At 45.1% G+C, this 24,359-nt stretch overlaps 1 protein-coding gene across 1 annotated transcript in view; it reads right to left on the reverse strand.

Moving 5' to 3' along the window:
• Positions 1-283: 283 nt before the first annotated feature.
• MYZAP (myocardial zonula adherens protein) overlaps positions 284-24,359 on the reverse strand; it is a 117,629-nt gene continuing 93,553 nt past the window's right edge. The window contains exons 11-13 of the mRNA XM_007533686.3: positions 18,715-18,798; positions 9,168-9,268; positions 284-1,238 (exon numbers count right to left, since the gene is read on the reverse strand). Of these exons, the coding sequence (XP_007533748.1) occupies positions 1,142-1,238; positions 9,168-9,268; positions 18,715-18,798 (282 nt within the window). The 3' untranslated portion in view covers positions 284-1,141. The remainder of the gene's footprint in view (positions 1,239-9,167; positions 9,269-18,714; positions 18,799-24,359) is intronic.

Consider the following 24,359-nt stretch of genomic DNA (forward strand, 5'->3'; position numbering starts at 1 on the left):
TCTACCACCTCCTCATCACTTCAGTTTCTCTCTGCCCTATCAAATAAAATGGTGTGGGGGGAGGGGAATGGCCGATAAATGGTGGATTCACAGTGCTAGAACGGAGCCCCAACAATATCCCAGGTGGCAATAAATAAATAAATAAATACATACATAAATAAAAATAGTTCTCTGGACATTACTGATTAGAAGGTCACTGTGCCCTGATTTCGATACTCACTCCAGAGTTCTGTTCTGTCCTCTACCCCTTCCTGGCTATCGATGAAACCACGGGAGACATCAATTAGAACAAAATATATGGCTTTTATTAAACATGTGGTACAGTTACAACACCGAAGCAGAGCATGCACGAACAAATTACTCCTTCACTGAACAAAAACACCCACGGACACTGACGACATGAAATGATTAAATCTCTGCAACATATACAATTTCTTTTGGTGAAAGTGAGGCAGGAAAAGAAAAAAAAAATCACAGGTTGCATAAATACTGTGACTGCCACAGGCCTGTAAAGGCATAAGGCACAAATGAAACCTAGGGGTTAGCAGGTTGAAATGAAGCAGGGTGGAGGGGAGCGGGTGGAGGCAGCACCTACCTGCAGGCTGAGGTCCTGACACCCCGCCCCCCCCCGGGTTCAAGTGTCCTGGGCGACCCAGCTTCTGCAGGCAGGATTCTCAGTGCCTGTGGGGTTCTGCCGCTAACACTTTTGCACAGGTAAACAAGACCTTCATGCTGTAACAAGCCGCCCTGGCGTGAACAGCAGGACCTTTCAGATGAAGCTCCTCTTGCCTCTCAACCAAACACTAACAGGACAGAGAAGGAACTGTCAGAGTGTCAGAGGGACGTGTGACACAGAGTGTCGGGTGGACACAGAAAAGGGACACTCATTGGCCCAGTACTTCAAGGCAGCCAGGTGTGTGGGGATGGGGAGGTGTCAGAAACCTGACCTTGTAAACCTCTCCCTAAGCCTCCTCCTGGGCCCTTACTTTCCTTCATGGTTTAGAAATGGCTTCTGACCTCAGCTGTGTCCATCCTGGCCTACACTGTTGTCTCCAAGGAGGCCATAGGGACTTTTTGGCAGACCTCAAGCCACGGGCATCCAGGGCTTGTTCTTCTGTGCAAAATACTCATCTCCCCAAGCCTAGGTCAATGTCTTCTTGGAGGCCAACTCCAGGACGCGGGTGTAGGGCACATAGTTTCTGGAAGGCAGCGTGAGCTCACGAGTCCTGCCCGGCTGGCTGCGGAAGGAGAAAAGGCAGGTCAGGAGGCTGAAGCCCGCCCAGTCCTCAGGCCTCTTCTGAGGTAAATGGCTTCTCGATGCTTCCCGACCAGACTGTGAGAATACAGCTTCCTGTTTCACTCAGATATCACACCAGAGAACATTATTTGGGGGCAACCTTTTTCTCTCTCAACTTCTAGACTGATCTTTTCCCTCTTTTTTACTTCAGTTGGACATGGAGAGAAAGGGAGACACCCCAGTATCAGAGCTTCCCTTGGACCTGTGGCACTGCCATATGGTGCCTGTAACAGGGTTGAACACAGGTCACACACACGGAAAAGTGCAAGTCCTTCTGGGTGAGCTATCCCTTGGCCCCTCCCTATTTTGGGCAACTTATTTTTTATATTTTTTAAATTTTTACGTACTCAAATGTATATCTTATTTTTTTATCACTTTATGGGGGGGGGTTACTGGTTTACAGTACAGTTGAGAAGTGTCCACAAAACACTCTCACCTCCAACTTAGGCCTCCTTCCACCATCCCACACCAGGATTTTTAGAGAACTTTGAAAGGTTGCCTTCAGCATCAGTAATTCAAGAGAAAAGGTAGGGTCTGCACTCAAGGAGTTTGCAGTGTGATGGGGGAAATAGGTACAGGGTTTATTTGAAGGCTACATGTCCTGGAAAGGATGACAGAGGAGGCCACAACAGAAATGGGAAGAGCTGGGCTGGGAGGCCTCCCTTCACCTATGGGGACCCTCCTCCCCTTCCTCAGCTCTCTGGAAAGCTGGCCTGCAGGGGCAACATCAGTGAATTCCCTCCCTCTCTAGCTTCTAGTTGGTTCCAACCTGCTGGGAGATGGCAGCAGGGAGGAGAGACTAGGACATCAGGGTGAAGACATCCCCCCACCCCAGCCTCAGCTCACAGTGGGCTGCACTCCACAGCACAGGCCACAGCTCTAGCCTTCTGAGGGCTGCTGTGGGTCTCTTTCTGCTGTTGCTGCTGCTTTAGACTCAGGCTCCTAACAGTCTCCCCTTTGCCTGCTCCATGCTCTCTTGCTTATGCCCGTTGAAGGAGTCCAAGGCTTTGCAAATGGTCTCTGGCTTGTGGCCTCTTAAAGCCTCCCTTCCCACCAGACCTCTGAAGAATGCACACAGGAACATGTCTGGAGCCAGCTGAGTGCAGAATGGATGGCATCATGAGAAGGGCATCTGGAAACCCACAGAAGAAGTGTTGGAAGGATGCCAAGGCATTCCTTAGCAGGGCAGGGAGGAGAGAGGAGTTCCAGAAAGAAGGGTAGGGAAGGGCTTGGAAAGGAGACACCGTAGGGAGGACTGCAGCAGGGCTCAGGAGGGAGAATGTTGGAAAACCAAATAGTCTCCTGATTTGGAATTGGAAAAGGCTTCTCTGAGTCCACGGTCAGCTCTGGCTTACGTTGGTGCTGAGGACCAAGCATGGGACTTTAGAGCTTCAGGTGTGAGAGTCCTTTGCATAATAACCACACCATCTCCCTGTTTTGTTGTTGTTTGTTTTTTGTCACCAGGGTTATTGTTGGGGCTTGATGCCTGCACTACAAAGTCCACCACTCTTGGAGACCATTTTTTCACATTTCTTTATTTGTTTGATAGGACAGAGGGAAACTGAGAGAGGTGGGGAGAAAGAGAGGGCAAGAGAAAGAGAGACACCTGCAGACCTGCTTCACCGCTCGTGAAGCTTCCTTCCTGCAGGTGGGGGCTGGGGGCCTGAACCCAGGCTCTTATGCATGGTAACATGCAGCATGCCACTCTCCAGTCTCCTCCTGGCTTTTTGGATGAAGTCCAAACTCCTCTTCACAGACTAAAAGCCGTCTGCCAGCTCCTGCTGTGTGCCCTGTGTGACCTTGTAAGAGGAACACAGTCCTCAAACTGATTGTACCTCTCTGCACCATTCTCCTTCTCATGCTGTTCCTTCTTCCTTGGGTACTTTTTCAGACTGGCCTGATAAATCCCTGCCAATATTTCAAGACCTACACCAAGCAAGCATCACTCATCAACAATTTCCTTAGTCAACGCCAGTAGAGATAGAATCAATCATGATTTTCTTTGGGCATTCAGAGCTTTTTCGATCAGTGTGTGCTACTCACTTTTCTGCTTCTACAAGGGCTCACCTGTGCTAAACTGTCCCACCAAGGACACTTCCTGTCTTCCTACAGAGATTTCTACAACTAAAATGAAGTAGGCACACAGTTTCTTAATGGGATCAATCAAAAACTAGGGGGTGGGGATTTTAAACATCACATGTCTCTCCCCCAAGAGAATCAATATCTCAGCTCCCTGGCACTGCCCCCTGCCCCCAACATCCACAGCATGAAAGTGACTGGCACTGGTTTCTGACACACTGCCAGAACTTTCTCACTGCTTTCACCTGCACACACATGGAAGCCTGCTAGCTCTCATGTCTTGCAGGAAGGGTGAAACTGAAACAGTTTCTGTCTGCCCGAAGACACAGAGAAAACTCACGACTCCGTTCCTTAGCCTTCATGAGCAGTGAAGCAGTGCTGCAGGTGTCTCTCTTTAACCCTCTCTATCCTTCCTTCCCCTCTCAGTTTCTTTATGTCCCATCAAATAAATATTTTTAAAATTTTAATTCCCTGTGTGGGAGATGGGGCTGGATGTCTGGGACTGGGATTTCTCGTCCTTCCTGATGATGCTTTCTCCCATCTTCCTTGTGTTACAGAAAGATGAATGATGGAAGTCGGGCAATAGCACAGCGGGTTAAGCACAGGTGGCACAAAACGCAAGGACCAGTGTAAGTATCCTGGTTCGAGCCCCCGGCTCCCCACCTGTAGGGGAGTCGCTTGATAAGCAGTGAAGCAGGTCTGCAGGTGTTTATCTTTCTCTCCCCCTCTGTCTTCCCCTCCTCTATCCATTTCTCTCTGTCCTATCCAACAACAATGACATCAATAACAACAATGATAACTACAACAATAAAACAACAAGGGCAACAAAAAAGGAAATAAATAAATAAATATAAAAAAATTAAAGAAAAGAAAAGAAAAGAAAAGAAAAGAAAAGAAAAGAAAAGAAAGATGAATGGTGCCTGACCTCTCCTTCCTCCCCAGGAAGAATGATGGTACCTGATGGTCCCTCCCTAGTGCCTCCCTAAGAAACTACCGTTGGTACTGGGTTTCAAAACCAGCTATCTCAAGTCAAGCACACACACAGATGACCAAGGCAACCAGGGATGAGAGGACCCCAAGGGAGCTACAGTGTCACCTGCCACCAACAGGAAACCACAGACCTGGCAACTCAGGGGACCTATGACCTGACCAGGCAGTTTAGAGAGGTGCCAGGGGCAGAAGCCAGAGTGTGGCTTGTGCCAACGACAGTGAAAATTCCATCCGCAGCAATGGTCTCCAGTAAAAAATATCCTAAAAGCCCATAAAATGCAAAAATATTTATAAAGGCAGACCTTCTCAGTTAAAAAAAAAAAACAAAAAACAGGGCTCTCATATCCCAAACGAATTGAGCGGTTTTATTTCGTTGATCACGAGCAAACAACTGGATCACTAGGAAATAGCAAATAATTTCATGCCCAGAAATGAAGGCCAACCATTCCCTTTACCAGATTAACACTATTGTTAACTTTTTTTTTTATTAATCCATAAAGGGGCAGTTCCCCCTGGGGAAATAACAGCAGAGTCAGCAAAATCAGAATAACTCAGAAAAAGTAAAAGCCATTTTGTTTTCACGTTTCTACAGCAGAAATATGAAAACGCAGGCTTTATATGTGTTTACTCAGCACCAGGCACTTAGGACCCTGAGAGAATACTCTGCATTAAATGACACTTCTTTTTTTTTGTGTGTGTGTGTGTGTGTGGCTGGGGAATGAGTCATCACTCCGCACCAATTTTGTTTCTTTTTTAGGTAGAAAGAGAAACAGGGAAAAAGGGAGCAAGCACAAAGCACCAGAGCCCCCCCACCCCATGGTGGGGACCAGCTCAAGCTGAGGTCAAGGGCATGCCACAGCAGGCACCCCCCCAGGTGAGCTATCTTGTCCATCCTGAACTGCACCTTTCAAGTGATAAAAGCTTTTAAGACATAATTAAGACCCATATTTTCTGTTAAGTCAGATTTCACTAGAGAGCAGTGGCTTACGTGCCAAAGCAGCAGTTTTTACTTAGTTAATAGTCACGGCAGCAAGCGCTTATTAGGAACTGAGCCGTGGTGTGACCACCATGCTGAGAACATGTTTGATTGTTTCTCTACCTCCATGGACTCGGGAATCCACCGCTCCCAGTGACCGTTTTTCCACCGCTCCCAGTGACCGTTTTTCCTTGTTTCTTCCTTTCTTTTTTTTCTGATAGATGGAAATTAAGACGGAAAGGGGTGGGGGAGATTGAGAGGGAGAAAGAGACACCAGTAGCATTGCTGCACTACTCGTGATGCAGGTGGGGACTGTCTAATCCAGAGTAAATAAATAAATAAAATATATTAGAGGAATAAATGTAAAACAAACAGGGATTAAACTTGATGGAAGGGTTCCGTTTTGTCTTTAACTATGGAATTCTCTATGCCAATGAAGAAATGTTACTTAGCTTCTAGAGGTTCATTTCTCAGGTTTTTGGTTTTTTTTTGGGGGGGAGGGAGGAGGGTCCCCACAGACTGGCTTCATGCTAAGCCCCTTGGCCCCTAAGGCCAGCTGGGAAGCTCAGCACCAAGCAGAGCAGGGCAGCTCCAAGGAGCACACGTGGGGAACTATGGGCCCCAAGTTTTCTGGCAAGTTGTAGGGCTCCAAACCAACCTCATTTGCCCTGCTCCTTTCACATAGTAGGTGCTTCATAAATGCCTGAGGAAGCAAGGGAAATACTCCTCCGTCTTTTGTGGAGATGTGGCTCTGTGGTTCTTATTTCCTCTGCTGAGTGGCCCAGGGAGCTAAAATATGAAGGTGGAACCAGGAGGAAAATGAGAGCTGTGTTGAGGAAAGCCACTTTCTGACAGCAGAGTGACTGGAGAGCTCACCTCGGCCATAAGTTAAGGGTCTGTCAGCACTTCCATTATGAAATTGTTCTGTGGTTTCATAACTTAGTCATAAAAGTTTGCTTCAGGCCAGCCTGTGGCGTGCAAATTGAAAAGCTTGTCTTAAGCCAAAATGTGGGAATTAGAAAACAAACAGTTTATTGGTTTCAGGCATCATTTTTTCCCTTGTTTTTTTGGACCTATCCTAGTCAAACAAGATTTATTATGTGGGCAATTAGAATGAACTAAGCCACTTGGTTCTTGGGGGAAAATTTTTTTTAAAGGAGGGCAATGGCCAAAATTATTATATTTGTGGAGCAGAGGGATACTTGGGGCTCTCAGACAGGCTCCTTGTTCTTTTCAGCCATGTTTTATCATGGGTTCTGTACCCCTGCAGCATACCCTGTGCCAGTTTATTCATTTTATCCCTTTTCTCTTTGCTATTTTAAAAACACTGGGCCAGGAAATAGTTCACCTGTGGGGTATGTACCATACCAAACGCAGAGCCCTGGGCTAGAGTAAGGACATAAGAGGCCAAAAAAGACACATCCAGATAGGGCATGTGCTACCAATCATGAGGACCTGGGTTCAAGTCCCCACAACTACACAACTACACAACAACACAACACAACTACACAACTACAAAGCTACACAACACAACAACACAACACAACTACACAACTACAAAGCTACACAACACAACAACACAACTACAAAGCTACACAACACAACTACACAACACAACTACACAACACAACTACACAACTACACAACACAACTACACTATACAACTACACAACAACTCAATACAACCCAACAACACAACTACACAAGAACACAACTACACAAGAACACAACACAACTACACAACACAACTACACAACTACACAACACAACACAACTACACTACACAGCTACACAACACAACTACACAACACAACTACACAACACAACTACACAACTCAACACAACAACACAACTACACAACTCAACACAACAACACAACTACACAACTACACAACGACACAACACAATGACACAACACTACACAACTACAACACAACTACACAACACAACAACAAAACGACCCAACTACACAACACAACTACACAACAACACAACAACACAACTACACAACTACACAACTACACAACTACACAACACAACACAAAACAACAACACAACTACACAACACAACACAACAACACAACTACACTACACAACACAACAACACAACTACACAACACAACACAACACAACAACACAACTACACAACAGCACAACACAATAAAAAAACTACCCAACTACACAACACAACACAACTACACAACAACACAACTACACAACACAATTACCCAACTACACAACTACACAACAGCACAACACAACAACAAAACTACCCAACTACACAACTACACAACAACACAACTACACAACACAACACAACTACACAATACAACAACAGCACAACACAACTACACAACAGCACAACACAACAACAAAACTACCCAACTACACAACTACACAACAACACAACTACACAACACAACACAACTACACAATACAACAACAGCACAACACAACTACACAACAGCACAACACAACAACAAAACTACCCAACTACACAACTACACAACACCACAACTACACAACACAACGCTACTACACAACAGCACAACTACACACTACTACACACAACACAACTACACAACACTACTATACAACACATCTATACAACTACACTACACAGCTACACAATACAACACAACTACCCAACTACACAACTACAGAACTACACAACACTACTACAACAATACAACTACACATGTCTACAACAACACTACTATACAACACAACTACACCACACAATGACACAACTACACAACACGACAACACAATTACACAATACAATGACACAACTACACAACACAACTACACAACACGACCTCAACACAACTATACAACACGACTACAACACAACTACACAATATAGCTACACAACAACATAACTACAACACAATGACACAACACAACCATACAACAACACAACCACACAACACAACCACACAACTACACATCAACACAACTACACAACTACACATCTACACAGCTGGAGGTGGTGGTGGTGGGTCAGTCACCAGTGGCAGGTGGCCAGGCCACAGGCTCTACTCTGACTGGAAACACAGCTATGCACAGGCAGGGACCAGAGTGTGGGGGAGGCTGACAAGGACCAGGCCTGTCCTCCAGCTCAGGAGTCCCACTGAGTGAGTGGCTATCAAGGGCAGCACGTGAGCTCCACGGATGTGGACCGTTTATTTCAGAATCCGATCCAGCTCTTGGCAATACTCTGTTACAACGCTGCAGAAGAGGGGAGCTTTATTCACGATTTGGACTCTCCCTGTTCTAGTCGCTATAGCGCTTGAAAGTCTCTCTCCTGGTCCGGGAGGTGGCACAGTGGATAAAGTATTGGACTCTCTCAAGCATGAGGTCTTGAGTTCAAGTCCCGGCAGCACATGTACCAGAGTGATGTCTGGTTCTTTTGTTCTCTCCCCCTACCTTTCTCGTTAATAAATAAATAAAATCTTTAAAAGAAAGTCTCTCTCATCTGTTCTGGGTGTCTGTCTACATACAAACCTGTCTCCCCTTCCAGCCTGCACTCTGGGAAAAGACTCAATTCCCCTCACACCTTTACTGAAAATAGATGTTTTTTAAAAGGAGGAAGGGAGGAAGGCTGCAGGGAGGAAGGAAGGGAACAATAACAGAAGCAAGAGAGAGAGGGGCCAGTTCTCAGCTCTCCCCCTCTGCTCCCATAAAGCTCCTGTTCCCATGGAAACCATCTCTGCACGAATGCAACCCACAGGAGGCAGGTGCTTCTTGACATCACAACCCAGTAAAGCCTTCTCTTAAGTCACAGGCGCACCTGGGGCAGAAAGCCCAAGGGTTCCTGCATACCTGGGCAGGAGGTCGCAGCCCACTCCAATCTCTCTGGTTTCCACCTCCATCTTGGGCTGGGTTTCTGTTAGATAGTCCAAGCGGCTCTGTAGTTCATTGTTCTGGAGAAGATGGAGAATGAGTTGTGAGTCAAGCAGATAAGCTCACCTCCATATATGCACGATACTGCTGGTGTGTTTTACTGATTTTCCCTCATGCCCTGGGCAACCATCACTGAGTCTCTACTGCACGCCCTCTTCTAAAAACTGTTAATTTGGGGCTGGGCGGTGGCGCAGCGGGTTAAGTGCACATGGCACAAAACACAAGGAATAGCGAAAGGATTCTGGTTCAAGCCCCCAGCTCCCCACCTGCAGGGGGGTCACTTCACAGGCGGTGAAGCAGGTCTGCAGGTGTCTCTCTTTCTCTACCGCTTTCTGTCTTCCCCTCCTCTCTCCATTTCTCTCTGTTCTGTCCAATAACAATGACAATAACAACAACGATAAACAACAAGGGCAACAAAAGGAAAAAATAGCCTTCAGGATCAGTGGATTTGTAGTCCCAGTGATAACCCTGGAGGCAAAAAACAAACAAACAAAAAAACCCAGGGGTCAGGCAGTAATGCAGATGGTTAAGTGCACGTGGTGCAAAAGCGCAAGGATCGGCATGAGGATCCCAGTTCGAGCCCCCGCCACCCCACCTGCAGGGGAGTCGCTTCACAGGCGATGAAGCAGGTCTGCAGGTGTCTTTCTCTCCCCCGTCTTCCCCTCCTCTCTCCATTTCTCTCTGTCCTATCCAACAACAACGACATCAACAACAATAATAATAACTACAAAAAAAGAAACCCAACTATTAACTTATTTACTATTTGATAGAGATGGACAGAAAGCAAGAGAGGAGAGGGGGAGATAGATATGGAGAGAGAAAGAGAGACACCTGCAGACCTGCTTCACTCTCCTGCTGCAGATGGGGGCCAGGGGCTTGACCCTAGGTTCCTGTGCATCAGAGCTTGTGAGCTCTACTAGGTACCACTGCCCACTGCCCACCGCCCCCTGGCACCTCCTGCACAGTTGGGATTAAAGAAGGACGCTGAGTCCTTACAGACAGCACTCTGGACCGGACATAGCAACGCACCCAGTCTCACACACAGCATCACCTAGCAGCTCTAACCGATGCTACAATCTGCTACAAACTTTTCTCCCCCACCCAATAACTTAGGAATTCCTTTCCACATTTATTAGTTTTCTTTTTATGAAAAAACTATTTTCATGAAAACTATTTTCATAACATTCCATTGTATGGATGTACAATATTTATTTAATGAGCCGCTTACTGACAAGTATTCAGATATTTGTCATTTTATTTTTCTTTTGCAATCATAAATAAGGTATAACTCCACTTTTAATATTCCCTCATTAAACTATAAAATGAGCGAGTCTATTAATTTAATGTAGTGGGAAATACCTCTATAACTTCACAATTAGGATTTCATAGGTGTGGAAAATCCAGAATCTCTAACATATAAAGTAGAACAAGCTCCCTGGGATTAAAATTAGCATTCTACATCGTTATTTATATATTTATTTACTTATTTATTTATTTTTACTCCAGAGCCAAACATTACATGGGTTGATGATTAGATGCTGAGGAATTAGAAATTTGCCCCACGGGGTAAATAAAAGACAAAGGAGAAAGGGTAGGGGGGAGAGAGGTGAGTTGAGTGGAATGAAAATAGATGAGGTGCTAGTGGTGTCTGAAATCTTAAGAGGCAAACACACATACACACACGCACATACACACACATACACACACATACACACACACACACACACACAAGCAGGGGCTGAGAAGAAACAACACAGCTGGTAGGGCACTGGACTTTGATGCCAGAGGTGCAAAGGTTCCAGATTCAATCTCCAAATCACCTTATGCCAAGGTTGAACAGTGCTCTGGACGGTCTCTCTCTTTCTCTCTCAAATAAATGACATTTTTAATCCAGAAAGAGGTTCACAGTGACTATTTCTTTTCGTTGAGAATTTGGGGTTTTATAAAGGATTTTTCCAGATGTGTTTCTGTAATGCCGGAGGAAGTTGTGCATCTAACCATATCGACTCCCCAGCTGCACCTAGAAAGTACAGTGTGCCGGAGATGAGGATGACACATCCAGTGAGAAGATAAATGCACACATCCTTTTACAAAAAGCTGCTATTTGCCTAATCAGAAAAAATATGAGGGTCCGGGTGGTGGGGCATATAGTATGAAGTGCAAGGACCTACACAAAGATCCCGGTTTGAGTCCCCAGCTCCCCTCCTGCAGGGGTGGGGGTTGCTTCACAAGCAGTGAAGCAGGTATACAGGTGTCTCTCTTTTTCTCTCCCTTTCTTTCTTCCCCTCCTCTCTGTTTCTCTCTGTCCTATCCAATAAAATGGAAAAAATGACTGCCAGGAGCCGTAGATTTGTAATGCTGGCACCGAGCCCCTGAGATAATCCTGTAGGGGAAGGAAGGAAGGAAGGAAGGAAGGAAGGAAGGAAGGAAGGAAGGAAGGAAGGAAGGAAGGGAAAAAGGAAGGGAGGAAGGAAGGGAGGAAGGAAGGAAGGGAATGCATTTTTCTCCGTCATAATTAGAGCTAAACACGGAAAGACTATTCTAAGACCTTGGATAATGCTCAACAGTTGAAAACCTCAATGACACAGAAGCCCATTTGTTCCGAAACATAAAGTAGACTGTGGCCTGAAGCTCAGCAGTTCAGCAGCTGCCACTCTGAAGGGGAGAGAGAGCAAGGCGCAAGGTGGCATCTCCAGTGTGAGCTCACGCTGTGCAGGATGTGAGAAGAGGCCGTGGGCCCTTCTGATTAATGGGGCAAGGTGTCAAGGAAGAGAAAGCAGTCCAGACCTCCCGGCAGCTGACAAGCCATGACAGATCTGTGGGCTCCAGATCTATCATGTTGATGCGAGAATGGTGTTGGCTTACTGCCAGGGGTACATCATCATTCACACACACACACACACACACACACACACACACACACACACACACACACACACACACACACCCCTCTTCCCTAATAACATCTGAACCATCATTCATACACACACACACACCTCTCTTCCCTAATAACATTTGAACCATCATTCACACATGCACACACACACAAACCCCTCTTCCCTAATAACATTTGAACCATCATTCACACACACACACACACCTCTTCCCTAATAACATTTGAACCATCATTCACACACACACACACACACACACACACACACACACACACACACACCTCTTCCCTAATAACATCTGAACCATCATTCACTCACACACACACACACACACACACACACACACACACACACACACACACATACACCTACCCCTCTTTCCTAATAACATTTGAACCATCACTCACACATGCACACACAAACCCCTCTTCCCTAATAACATTTGAACCATCATTCACACACACCTCTTCCCTAATAACATCTGAACCTTCACACACACACACACACACACACACACACACACACACACACACACACACACCTCTTCCCTAATAACATCTGAACCATCATTCACACACACACACACACACACACACACACACACACACACACACACACACACACACACACATACCTCTTCCCTATTCCCTAATAACATTTGAACCATCATTCACACACGCGCACACACACCCCTCTTCCCTAATAACATCTGAACCTTCACACACACACACACACACACATACCTCTTCCCTAATAACATCTGAACCATCATTCACACACACACACACACACCTACCCCTCTTTCCTAATAACATTTGAACCATCACTCACACATGCACACACAAACCCCTCTTCCCTAATAACATTTGAACCATCATTCACACACACATACACACACACACACACCTCTTCCCTAATAACATTTGAACCATCATTCACACACACACACACACACACACACACACACACACACACACACACACACACACACACACATACCTCTTCCCTAATAACATTTGAACCATCATTCACACACACACACCCCTCTTCCCTAATAACATTTGAACCATCATACACACACACACACACACACACACACACACACACACACACACACACACCTCTTCCCTAATAACATTTGAACCATCATTCACACACACACACCCCTCTTCCATAATAACATTTGAACCATCATTCACACACACACCCCTCTCCCCTAATAATATTTGAACCATCATACACACACACACACACACACACACACACACACACACACACACACACACACACACACACACCTCTTCCCTAATAACATTTGAACCCTCCCCCTCCTAAGGAAAGAGGAAGGCAGAAGAGGCCCTTTCCCAAGCTCCAGCAAGTGTGCTGCCTTGTGTCTTCTTGCTGTCAACTTAATTTTTTTAAAGGGGGGATGACATCATAGCACTGAGGCCTCCTATGGCACCTCCCACTTGGTGTCTGGGCTCAAACCCAGGTAACGTGCATGGCAACGCAGGCACCACACCTGGTGAGCTATCTTTCCACCCCTCCAAGGAAACTCTGACCCTGAGCGTTCCCCAAAATGCTGCAAATCCTTGCACAAGGTGGTGCAGGCACTCTACTGGGTGTGCCACTGCCTGATCCCACCCCCCCACCACATTCTGAGAGATCTTAGTAGTATCTTTTTTTTTAATTTAAAAAAATAAAGAGATTTATTAAATACCACTTAAGTCAAAAGATTTTACCAAAAATTATACCAGGAATTAATTAGCATTGTATTTAGATTGTGTAAATTCAAATTTCAGTGAAAATAACAATTTAAGAGCCAGTGATAATTTTTATAAGGATTAAAAAAAAAAGGAGTCGGGCAGTAGCACAGTGGGTTAAGTGCAGGTGGTGCAAAGCGCAAGGACTGGTGGAAGGATCCCAGTTGGAGCCCCTGGCTCCCCACCTGCAGGGGAGTCGCTTCACAGGCAGTGAAGCAGGTCTGCAGGTGTCTATCTTTCTCTCCCCTTTTGTCTTTCCCTCCTCTCTCCATTTCTCTCTGTCCTATACAACAATGACGACATCAATCGAGATCTTAGTATCTTTGTCTTAGTAAATGATGGCACACTATACAGGACAATAAATAAAAAAAATAAGTATTTTATGTTTTCTTATATTTTATTTTACTGGCTAGAGACAGAAATCAGAGGGGAAGGGGATGGGGGGGGAGAGAGAGAGAGAGAGAGAGGACTGCAGCACTGCTTCACCACCTGTGAAGTTTCCCTTCTTCAGGTGGGGATTGAGGGTTTGAACCCTGGCCCTTGCACATGCTGAAATATATGCTAACCAGATGCACCACTGCCCAGCTTCTAATGACTTATTTTATTTTTACTCCCAGAGTTACTGCCGGGGCTCGGTGCATGCACCACAAATCCACTGCTCCTGGAGGCTATTTTTTCCCCTTTGTTGCCTTTTTTATCGTTGTTATGGTTATTATTGTTACTGATGTCATTGTTGTTGGATAGGACAGAGAGAAATGGAAAGAGGAGGGGGAGACAGAGAAGGGGAAAGAAAGATAGACACCTGCAGACCTCTTTCACTGCTTGTGAATCGATCCCCCTGCAGGTGGGGATCCGGGGGCTCAAACATCGGGATCCTCACGCCGGTCCTTGTGCTTCATGCCATGTGCATTTAACCCGCTGCGCCACCACCCGACCCCCAGAACTTATTTTTTTAATAAAAGGAACGGACGAGAGGGCGGGCGGTGGCGCACCTGGTAAAGCATACACAGTACTACATGAGAGTTTACGTGCAAGTGAAGCAGGTCTGCAGGTGTCTGTCTTTCTCTTCCCCTCTGTATCTCCCCCTCCTCTCTCCATTTCTCTCTGTCCTAGTGAATGAAAAGGGAAAGAAAAAAGGAGGGATGCCAAAAGCAGTGAGTTTGTACTACTGGCACAGAAAGTCAGTGACTGGAGGCCAAAAAAAAAAAGAGGAAAGAAGGGAGAAACGGACAGGGAGACAGCTTATCAGATAAGGCTCGTTTCTGATCATGTGAGCAGCCCAGATGTGAGCCCGGCACCACAAGGGAAGTGTTACGTCACCGGAGGAAGTTTCAGAGCTATGGTGTTTCCCCTCTCTCTTTCTATCTGAGTTAAAAAGTGGTTGGGAGCAGCAAAATCAAGCATGCATAAAGTCCCAGCTTGGAAAGAGACAGAGACAGAAAGAGAGGAAGGAGGGAGGGAAGGAAAGAGAGGGGAAGGGAGGAAAATAAAAAGAGGAAGGAAGAAAAAAAAAGGGAGGGAGAATCTTAAATACACATGGTCCCAGGTTCAATCCCCACCACCCCATACACCAGAGCTGAGTAGCAAACACATACAAATAAAGGAAAGGAAAGTAAAACAAAACAGAACAAAATACAATAAAAACAGTGTTTTAAAACCAAGATAGGTATGACCATAGAGGAAAACAAAGCCTAGCTGCTTCCCAGCCTTGCAGAAAGGAATTAAAGTGACAGGACAAAGAGCATCCCAGCATTTCTATATTACATATAGAAATGGGAGATGAACTGTTTCTTCAGGAGAACAGCAAATGCAAATTAGAAAGGGGGCCAGCCGTTGGTGGTGCACTGGTTTAAGCTCACACAGTACGAAGCACAAGGACAAGTGCAAGGACCTGGGCTCCAGCCCCAGGCTCCCCACCTGCTGGGGTGGGGTGGGGGGGTTGCTTCACAAATGGTGAAGCAGGTCTGCAGGTGTCTCTCTTTCTCTCTTTCTCCTTCTCTATCTCCACCTCCTCTTTCAGTTTCTCTCTATCCTCTCCAATAAAAAGAAAAAAAAAAAAGGAAAATACGGCCTCCAGGAGCCATGAATTCGTAGTGCCTGCACCAAGTCCCAGTGATACTCCTGGAGGGAGAATAAAAAAGGAAAAACATGGGCTTTGTGTGTGTGTGCATTAGAAAGATTTAAAATTAACATGATGAAAATGGAAGCGCCGACAGCTACTCATGAAGCTTCTCCCCTGCTGGTGGGGGGGTGGGCACTCGAACCCAGCACACTGCAGTGTGGGCTCTACCAGTTCCGCCACTGCCCAGCCCATGTTATAGTCATTTTCTCCCAGTTTTTATTTGTAATTAATAGTCGTTACAGAATTGTGAGATTGCAGGGTCTAATTCCACAACACACCCACCACCAAAGTTCCATATATCCCCACGCTCCCACCTCCCATAGAGTTCTCACAAGTCTTATGGTTTGTTTGCTTCTGTTTTGTTTGGATTGGGCTTTGTGCTTGTTTGTTTGTTTTTGGCAAGTTCACGTAAGTCATATCTCCAGATTCCACATATGAGTGAAACCATCTGCTAGTTGTCTTTCATCTCTTTACTTATTTTGCTAAGTATCACCGCTTTGTTAGAGTCATTCTTCAAAAGCCATTTAAGGTGCTGTGTCCTAACAGGTTGGGTGCACACAGAAGGGATGGGCATTGTTACTTCCTGCTGTGGTCCTGCCTCTTGTTCCACCAGGGGCCTCCTCTGCCCACCACAGTGCCGTGGGCTCTGCTCAGGCCAGGTCAGAAGGGCCCAGCTCCGGAGGCAGGTCCCACCCAGGAGCCAGTGGGTTAAAGGCCCAGCCTGGCCTTTAACCTGACACTTCCTGGGTGAGCCCCCTTCACGGGCCTCCATCCCTTCCTTGCCACTTCCCTTCTCTGGCACTGCGGTGTCCTGGGATCGATCACCTCCCCCAGAAAAGATGTGAACAGCCACCTCTCAGGGTCGGAGCACCTCAAACCACCAGAGGAGATGGGTTTCATGAACTGAGTATTACACGGGTCTATCTCTATGGGGGGGGGGGTTCTCTCTGCTTCTCTATCAGGAGGCTGAGACTTTTGGCCTTGAATCTGCTACCATTAGGCTTGGAAGCTCACTTGGGGCAGTTTCTTTAAGGGCCCTAAACCTCAGCTTCATCCCTCATCTCTCAGGCAGAGTAGATGTACCTGAACGCATCGTGCATCCCCTCAATAGAGAGAAGACAGACACCGGGAAGCTAAACTTCCTCACATACTACTGAGTTGTCGGAAAAAGTTACGACACTTTTGTTGTGTTAGAAAACCAGAAAAATACATCATGACTTTCCCAACAGCCCAACACTTGCCAGGCACTTGTTCTGTGGTGGCTCATACAGAAACGGTTATTATCATTTTCCAATTATAAGGGACCTCCCCAGGGTCACTCAGTGAATTAAGTAGCAGATGGGTCAGCTGGGAGGTGGCACAACAGATAACTGCAGGTGTGAGGACGTAGGTTCAATCCCCAGCATGACATCAGCAGGAGTGGGATTCTGCCTTGTCTGTCTGTCTTTCTCTCTCCTTTTCTCATGAAATAAATAAATCTTTTTAAGAAGAAGCAGATCTAGAAGTTGAGTGTGGGTAAGTCTGATCTATCTTCTCTCTTAGGGGACAGAAAGTACTAAACAGAGCCAGCATGCACTAGGTGTTTAATCAGGGCCATTTTTTTCCTACCTTCTTACTTCATCATTCTCTCCTGAGCCATCTTCCCCCAGGGAAGGACTGCAATGAAAATAAGAACTGACAAGGAGAGATTTCTGCAGGCTCAAAGCCAAATTCTTAATCAAGAGCTTTCAGAGCAAATAGATTTTGGCTTCTCCTTCTATTAATAGCTAAGTTCTCATGATTCTTTCAATTCCATTTTTTTTTCTCTGTAACCCGCACAAAATCCTCGAAATGACTTTCAAAAAGTCAGAAAGTTATAAATACTAAGTATCAGGGGCAGGCAGTGGTGCACCCGATTGAGCGCACATGTTACCACGTGCAAGGACCCGGGTTCAAGCCCCCTAGTCTCCACCTACACAGCAGAAGCTTCATGTGTGGTACAGCAGGTCTGCAGGTCTCTCCTTCTCTCTCCCACTCTGTCTCCCTCCCCCCCTCTCAACTGTCTCTGCCCAATGAGAGAGAAATTAAGTCAGTTCTTTCACAGGGACACTGGAGTTCATATCTCCACCCGGCTTTTACTTAGCTGATGATCTCATGCAAAGCTACCTGCCTTCTCTGTGTCTCTTTTTTAAAAAAAATAATAATAAAGCTAATACAGTGATAATAATCTATGCCTTGCTTTGCTTAATGTTACAGAGAAAATTCTGTGAGGGGTATGTGAAAAGACTACAGAATTTTTTTTTTTTTTTTTTTGCCAGAGCACTGCTCAACTCTGGCTATGGTAGTTCAGTGGAGCCTCAGGCATGAGAGTCTCTTTGCAGAACCATTATGCTATCTACCCCCACCCAACACTACACAATTTCTGAAGGCTATGCAAATGTGGGGAATGAGCCAGTGTGAGTAGTTTATCAGAATAAGCTAAGAAAATTTCTGCACATGAAAAACAGGAGCCAAAAGAGCAGAGATGAGCAGCAAGATGTCTGGAGGAACTAGCCTTCACAGTCAGAAGTTCAAAGCTGCCGTTTAACTCTCACTCGATTTTACAAGGCCCGGAAATAGCTGTATTTTGAACTAAGTGTATGCTGGCAGACTCAGCAACATACATAATGGTAGTAAAGACATCCACTTAAAGAAAGGCAGCATCTTACCTCTCCTTCTAAGAAAGAGATCTTTTCCAGAAGCTGCAATATTAAGAGTTGTTTCTGCTGCACCTTTTTCTTCAACGATTCAATCTGGAAAGAAACAGATGAAAAGAGAGTCAGTCTCAAACTGCAAGCTCCCTAAAACCAGGAACCAGGTTATTCTGTGCCAGGCTGTGTCTCTCGGACAGTACTATAAACACCACCATATATCAAATATCTTGGAATTTGGGGCCTGGCATTGGTGTGCCCAGTTAAACACACCTATTACCGTAGGCAAGGACCGAGGTTTGAGTCCCCACTCCCCACCTGCAGAGGGGACACTTTTTGAATGGTGAAGCAGGTCTGCAGGTATTTCTCTTTCTCTCTCCCTCTCTATCTCCCTCTCCCCTCTCAATTTCTCTCTGTCCTAGCCAATAAAATAAAATTAAAAAAAAACAAAACAGAAAAATGGCCGCCAAGAGCTGTGAAGTCATAGTGCCAGATAACCCTAGTGGCAATACAGTATATAAATAGATAAATAAATAAATTATATTGGGGTTTTGAAGAATGTACTTACTTTCCAATGAAATTACATATTAACTCTGAGCTTTTTCAAAGATACTTTTAAAATTCCTTAGTACAAAATGCATATACTAGGTTGGTGGAAAATTCATGACACATTTTTGCATAGAAAAACATTTTAAAAGGGTCAGGAAGGGAGTCGGGCAGTAGTGCAGCAGGTTAAGCGCACATGGCGCAAAGTGCAACGACCGGCATACGGATTCAAGCCCCTGGCTCCCCACCTTCAGGGGAGTCACTCCACAGGTGGTGAAGCAGGTCTGCAGGTGTCTGTCTTTCTCTCACCTTCTCTGTCTTCCCCTTCTCTCTCCATTTCTCTCTGTCCTATCTAACAACGACAACATTCATAACAACAATAACTACAACAACAGTAAAAAGACAACAAGGACAACAAAAAGGAAAATAAGTAAATTAAATTAAATAAAAAAGGGCCAGGAAGTGGTGCACCTAGTTAAGCGCACACATTCCAGTGTGCAAGGACCCAGGTTCGAGCCCCTGGTCCCCACCTGCATGGGGAGAGCTTCATGAGCAGTGAAGCAGGTCTGCAGGTGTCTGTCTCTCTCTCTCTCTCTCTCTCTCTATCTATCTCTCCCACCCGTCTCAATCTCTGGCTATCTCTGTCCAATAAATAAAGATAATAAAAAAGAAAAAAAAATTTTAAAAAAAGAGCAAGGGAGACAGCATAATGGTTGTGCAAACAGTTTTTCGTGCCTGAGACTCCCAGGTCCCAAGCCACCATAAGCCAGAACTGAACAGTGCACTGGTTAAAAGAGAGACAGAGAGAGACTTCTCTGACAACGCCATGTATTTCCCAAAAGAAACACTGAAAAGTTAAAGCATTCCTGAGTTATCAAGAAAGGGTTCTCAATAGCAGGACAGAGGATTTTTGGAGACTTAATTTTGAGAGCACATTTTTCCAAATTAAAAATTAGACAAATAAAAACAGACCACACAGAAGAAGATTAATCTTCAAACTTGCAAACAAGCTGAAATAAAAGAACTTATTCTTTATCAATCCAGTGAAGAGAATCAAAGCAGCTATGAGAGCAAGGCACTTATATACTTCTAGTCAAACGTATTCTAGAAACGAACGGAACTGTCACACAATCTTCCTTTACTAGGAACCTGCCAGTAGCCACACTGAAGCTGTCTGACATGTACATTCTATCATAATATTTAAAGCCAGGAGTCGGGCGGTAGAGCAGTGGGTTAAGTGCACATGGTGCAAAACGCAAGGACCCGTGTAAGGATCCCAGTTCAAGCCCCCAGCTCCCCACTTACAGGGGAGTCACTTCACAGGCAGTGAAGCAGGTCTGCAGGTGTCTATCTTTCTCTCCCCCTCTCTGTCTTCCTCTCCTCTCTCCATTTCTCTCTGTCATATACAACAGTAATGACAACAATAAAAAAATGCTTAAAAATCATTTGAAGCCAAGTTTTTTTTTTAAGTGTAAAGGAAATAAATATAAGTATGGAGCTAAAAAAGAAAAATAAAGTGGGAAAATGAGTTTTATTAAATATGAGATTTATTTTTCCTTGAAATGTTCATTTCCTAACTCTAACCATTATGAAAACATAGGAGCAGTGTTATAACAATAAGCACACACTATCATGAACCCATGCTCTCCAAATGCCATTCTCCACAGAAAGAAGAAAACACAAGACACATTAAAGGAATGGACCATTTCAAGGAGCAAAAAATATATGAGGTGAATCCAAGATACTTTGTGATGCCAGAAACCAGAGGACAGAATGTGTCTTCCTTGGGCTAAATATGGGACAATTTAAGCAACAGAAAAAATAATGAGAATGAGAAAAGCACTTGGAGTGTGTATGCGTGTGTGCGTGTGTGTGTGTGTGTGTGTGTGTGTGTGTGTGTGTGTGTGTGTTTAAACCCCTGAATAGTTTATAATTCTTCACTAATAAAATTAAAGAGGTGGTCCGGTAGCAACACACAGGGTTAAGAAGCACAAGGATCCCGGTTTGAGCCTCTGGCTCCCCACCTACAAAGGGGGTCCACTCACAACTCACAAGTGGTGAAGCAGGTCTTCAGGTGTCTCTCTGTCTCTCTCTCTCCCTCCCCTCTCAATTCCTCTCTGTCCTATCCAATAAAATTGAAAAATGGCTGCCAGAAGCAGTGAATTCATAGTGCAGGCACCGAGCCCCCACAATGACCCTGGAGGCTAAATACATAATAAAGGAAAATAAAATAGCCACTTGCTCACTGGAAACTACTAGAAATGACAATGGCATCAATCCCTGACTTCAAAACTCAGCATTTTAGAGAAAGAATAACACATGTCTTCTGTCTTCTTTGTATAACTGTCATGAGAAGAAAACTTGTCTTTTTTGCAGGAGAATCCAGTTGGAAAAGGGATGGGAAAGGAGTGCCAGGATTAGAAAAATCACCATTTGGCAATTCCAGTGAAATGACTTAGTCCAGATGAGACAGGCAAGAGGAACTTTGTAGCTGTACTCTGGGCTGTTCCCCCGCAGCCATGCACTTCAGCACCACCCAGAGGGAGAGAGGCAGATGCTGTGCGCCCTCGGTGATGCAAAAGGAGTCAGCATACCACCTGTGATCACTGGTGTGCAGGGGTTAGGAGAGACTCAAAACTGAGAAACGGAAGCTAGGCCAACAGACAGCAGCAACACGGTCAGGATGAAAAAGGCTTTAGATGGGACTGAATGGTGACATACTTGGTTGAACATACACATTACCAGGCACAAGCTGGCCAGCTCCTCATGGGCGTGAGCGCTTCCACACTACGATCATCCTCTCTGGCATTATGCTATTCCACTGCAGAATACTGTGCCCCAGTATGGTTCCGCAGCCCTCATGTCCACTTGGTCGATTCCAAATTATATTCCTCCATGAGGATAATTTCTGGAACCATCCGTTCCACCCCGGTTCCATGGCTGCCAGTTCTTAGCAACATCGCCCCGCCAGATATTCGTCGGGATGCGGCATCATCTAAGTTCATTTCCCACGTCTACGCTCGACCGGACCTGCCAATATACACGGATATCTTCGCCCACCCTGTCCAACGCTTGATGTCTCGTCACCCAATCTGGTCCCCTACGCCTACACTGAACTTCTCTGTTCCAGACTCTTGGAAACAGAGCTGGCAGTCAGCTGAGGTAAAGAACAAACACCTCATCACAGACCCCTGCAAGCGTCAACCCAGCTCTGACCTAGCACGTTATGATTGGGCCCTCCTCAATCGCTATCGAACAGGCCATGGCCGGTGCGCCACTATGTTCCATCGCTGGGGAGCCAGAGACGACCCAAACTGCCCCTGCGGCTCCAGACAGACTATGACCCACATAGTCAACGACTGCCACCTCTCCAGATTCAAAGGAGGTCTCGAAACTTTACATCAGGCTCAACCTGACGCTGTTGACTGGCTACGGAAGAAGGGCAAACGCTAGAAGAAGAACCAGGCACAAGGACCTGGGTTCAAGCCCCAGTCCCCACCTGCATTGGTGGAGCAGGGCTACAGATGTCGCTCTTTCTCCCTCTCTATCTCTCCCTCCCCTCTCAGTTTTACTGTCCCTATTCAAAATTAATTAATTAATTGAATTTAAAAAATGCTTTAGCAATAGAACAACCAAGTCATGGGCCTTCTGTGAATGAAACAAAGCATCAACAAAAAGATATATTGGGATATTTGATTACTACTCATTATTCCCTGATAGCGATGTGTTACTGATTTTATTAGGTATGACAGTGGCATTCTGACTCTATCGGAGAGTCTGTATGCTTTAGAGAGGCATGGAGAAGAATAAAGGAACTATGCAGGGGATCTAGGATTCACTATGATGACACAGAGGAGGGAAGGGGCAAGGAGGGGGTAGGTAGAGCATGTGTAGCCAAATCCTGCTATTTGTTGAATCTGGGCGATGAATCACGGGGGGTTATCAGTGGTCCTCTCTGTCCTGAATGTACTGACACACTTTCATCAACAAATATTTTATATGCTTTGCTTTTTTTTTTTTTTTTTACCAGAGCACTGTTCAACTCTAGCTTATGGTGATAATGCGGACTACACCTGGGACTTTGGAGCCTCAGGCATGAGAACTATTTGCATAACCATTATGCTATCTACTCCCTACCCTAACAAATATTTTAAATCTCACCTGGCATCAAAATATAAAAATCTTCTGACATGGGAGTCGGGCTGTAGTGCAGCAGGCTAAGCGCAGGTGGCGCAAAGCACAAGGACCGGCATAAGGATCCTGGTTTGAACCCCGGCTCCCCACCTGCAGGGGAGTCTCCTCACAGGCGGTGAAGCAGGTCTGCAGGTGTCTATCTTTCTCTCCTCCTCTCTGTCTTCCCCTCCCTCTCTCCATTTCTCTCTGTCCTATGCAACAACGACAACAACAATAATAACTATAACAATAAAACAACAAGGGCAACAAAAGGGAATAAATAAATAACATAAATATATTTAAAAAAGAAATATTAAAAAAAAAATCTTCTGACATGAAAAGCAAAACATAAGAAACACACTTAAGAAAAAGGAAGGGTCCAGCATAGAAAACAGCTCAAGAAATTAGTAGTTAAGAACAGCCAAGAGTTACCCTTTACAATCTATTTAATTTGGCCCAAACTATTTAGTGTCGAAATCTGTGTGTATGGGCTGGGAGGGACAGCTATTCTAGAGTGTTGCAGGTGGTGCTGTAAATTAGAATGACCTTTTGGACAAGTCAGCAATAAATATTAGGAGCCATAAAGCTGTTCATAGCCTTTGACCCACTAATCCTACTCCTGGGAATTTATTCCAAGGATATAATTCAGACAGGGGAAAAAAATAAAAAGCTCTATATACAAAGATGTTCTTGCTCCTGTTATTTATAATAGAGAGGGAAAAATGGAAATAACCTTAATGTCTCGCACTAAAGGAATGGGCAATAAATTCTGGACTATCAATTTCATGGATTATATGACATAAACCCTAAAAAAAAATGGCAATTTTTGCAGCACAAACTGGAAACATGTTTACAAAAGGTCTCACAGGATAGAAAAAGCAAATGTTTATAATGGTGAAAGTAAACACTAGAAGAAAGAGAAGTGGAGTAATTTGGGGGTTGGA

This window comes from Erinaceus europaeus, chromosome 16 (assembly GCF_950295315.1).
Source record: "Erinaceus europaeus chromosome 16, mEriEur2.1, whole genome shotgun sequence".
NCBI lineage: Eukaryota > Metazoa > Chordata > Mammalia > Eulipotyphla > Erinaceidae > Erinaceus > Erinaceus europaeus.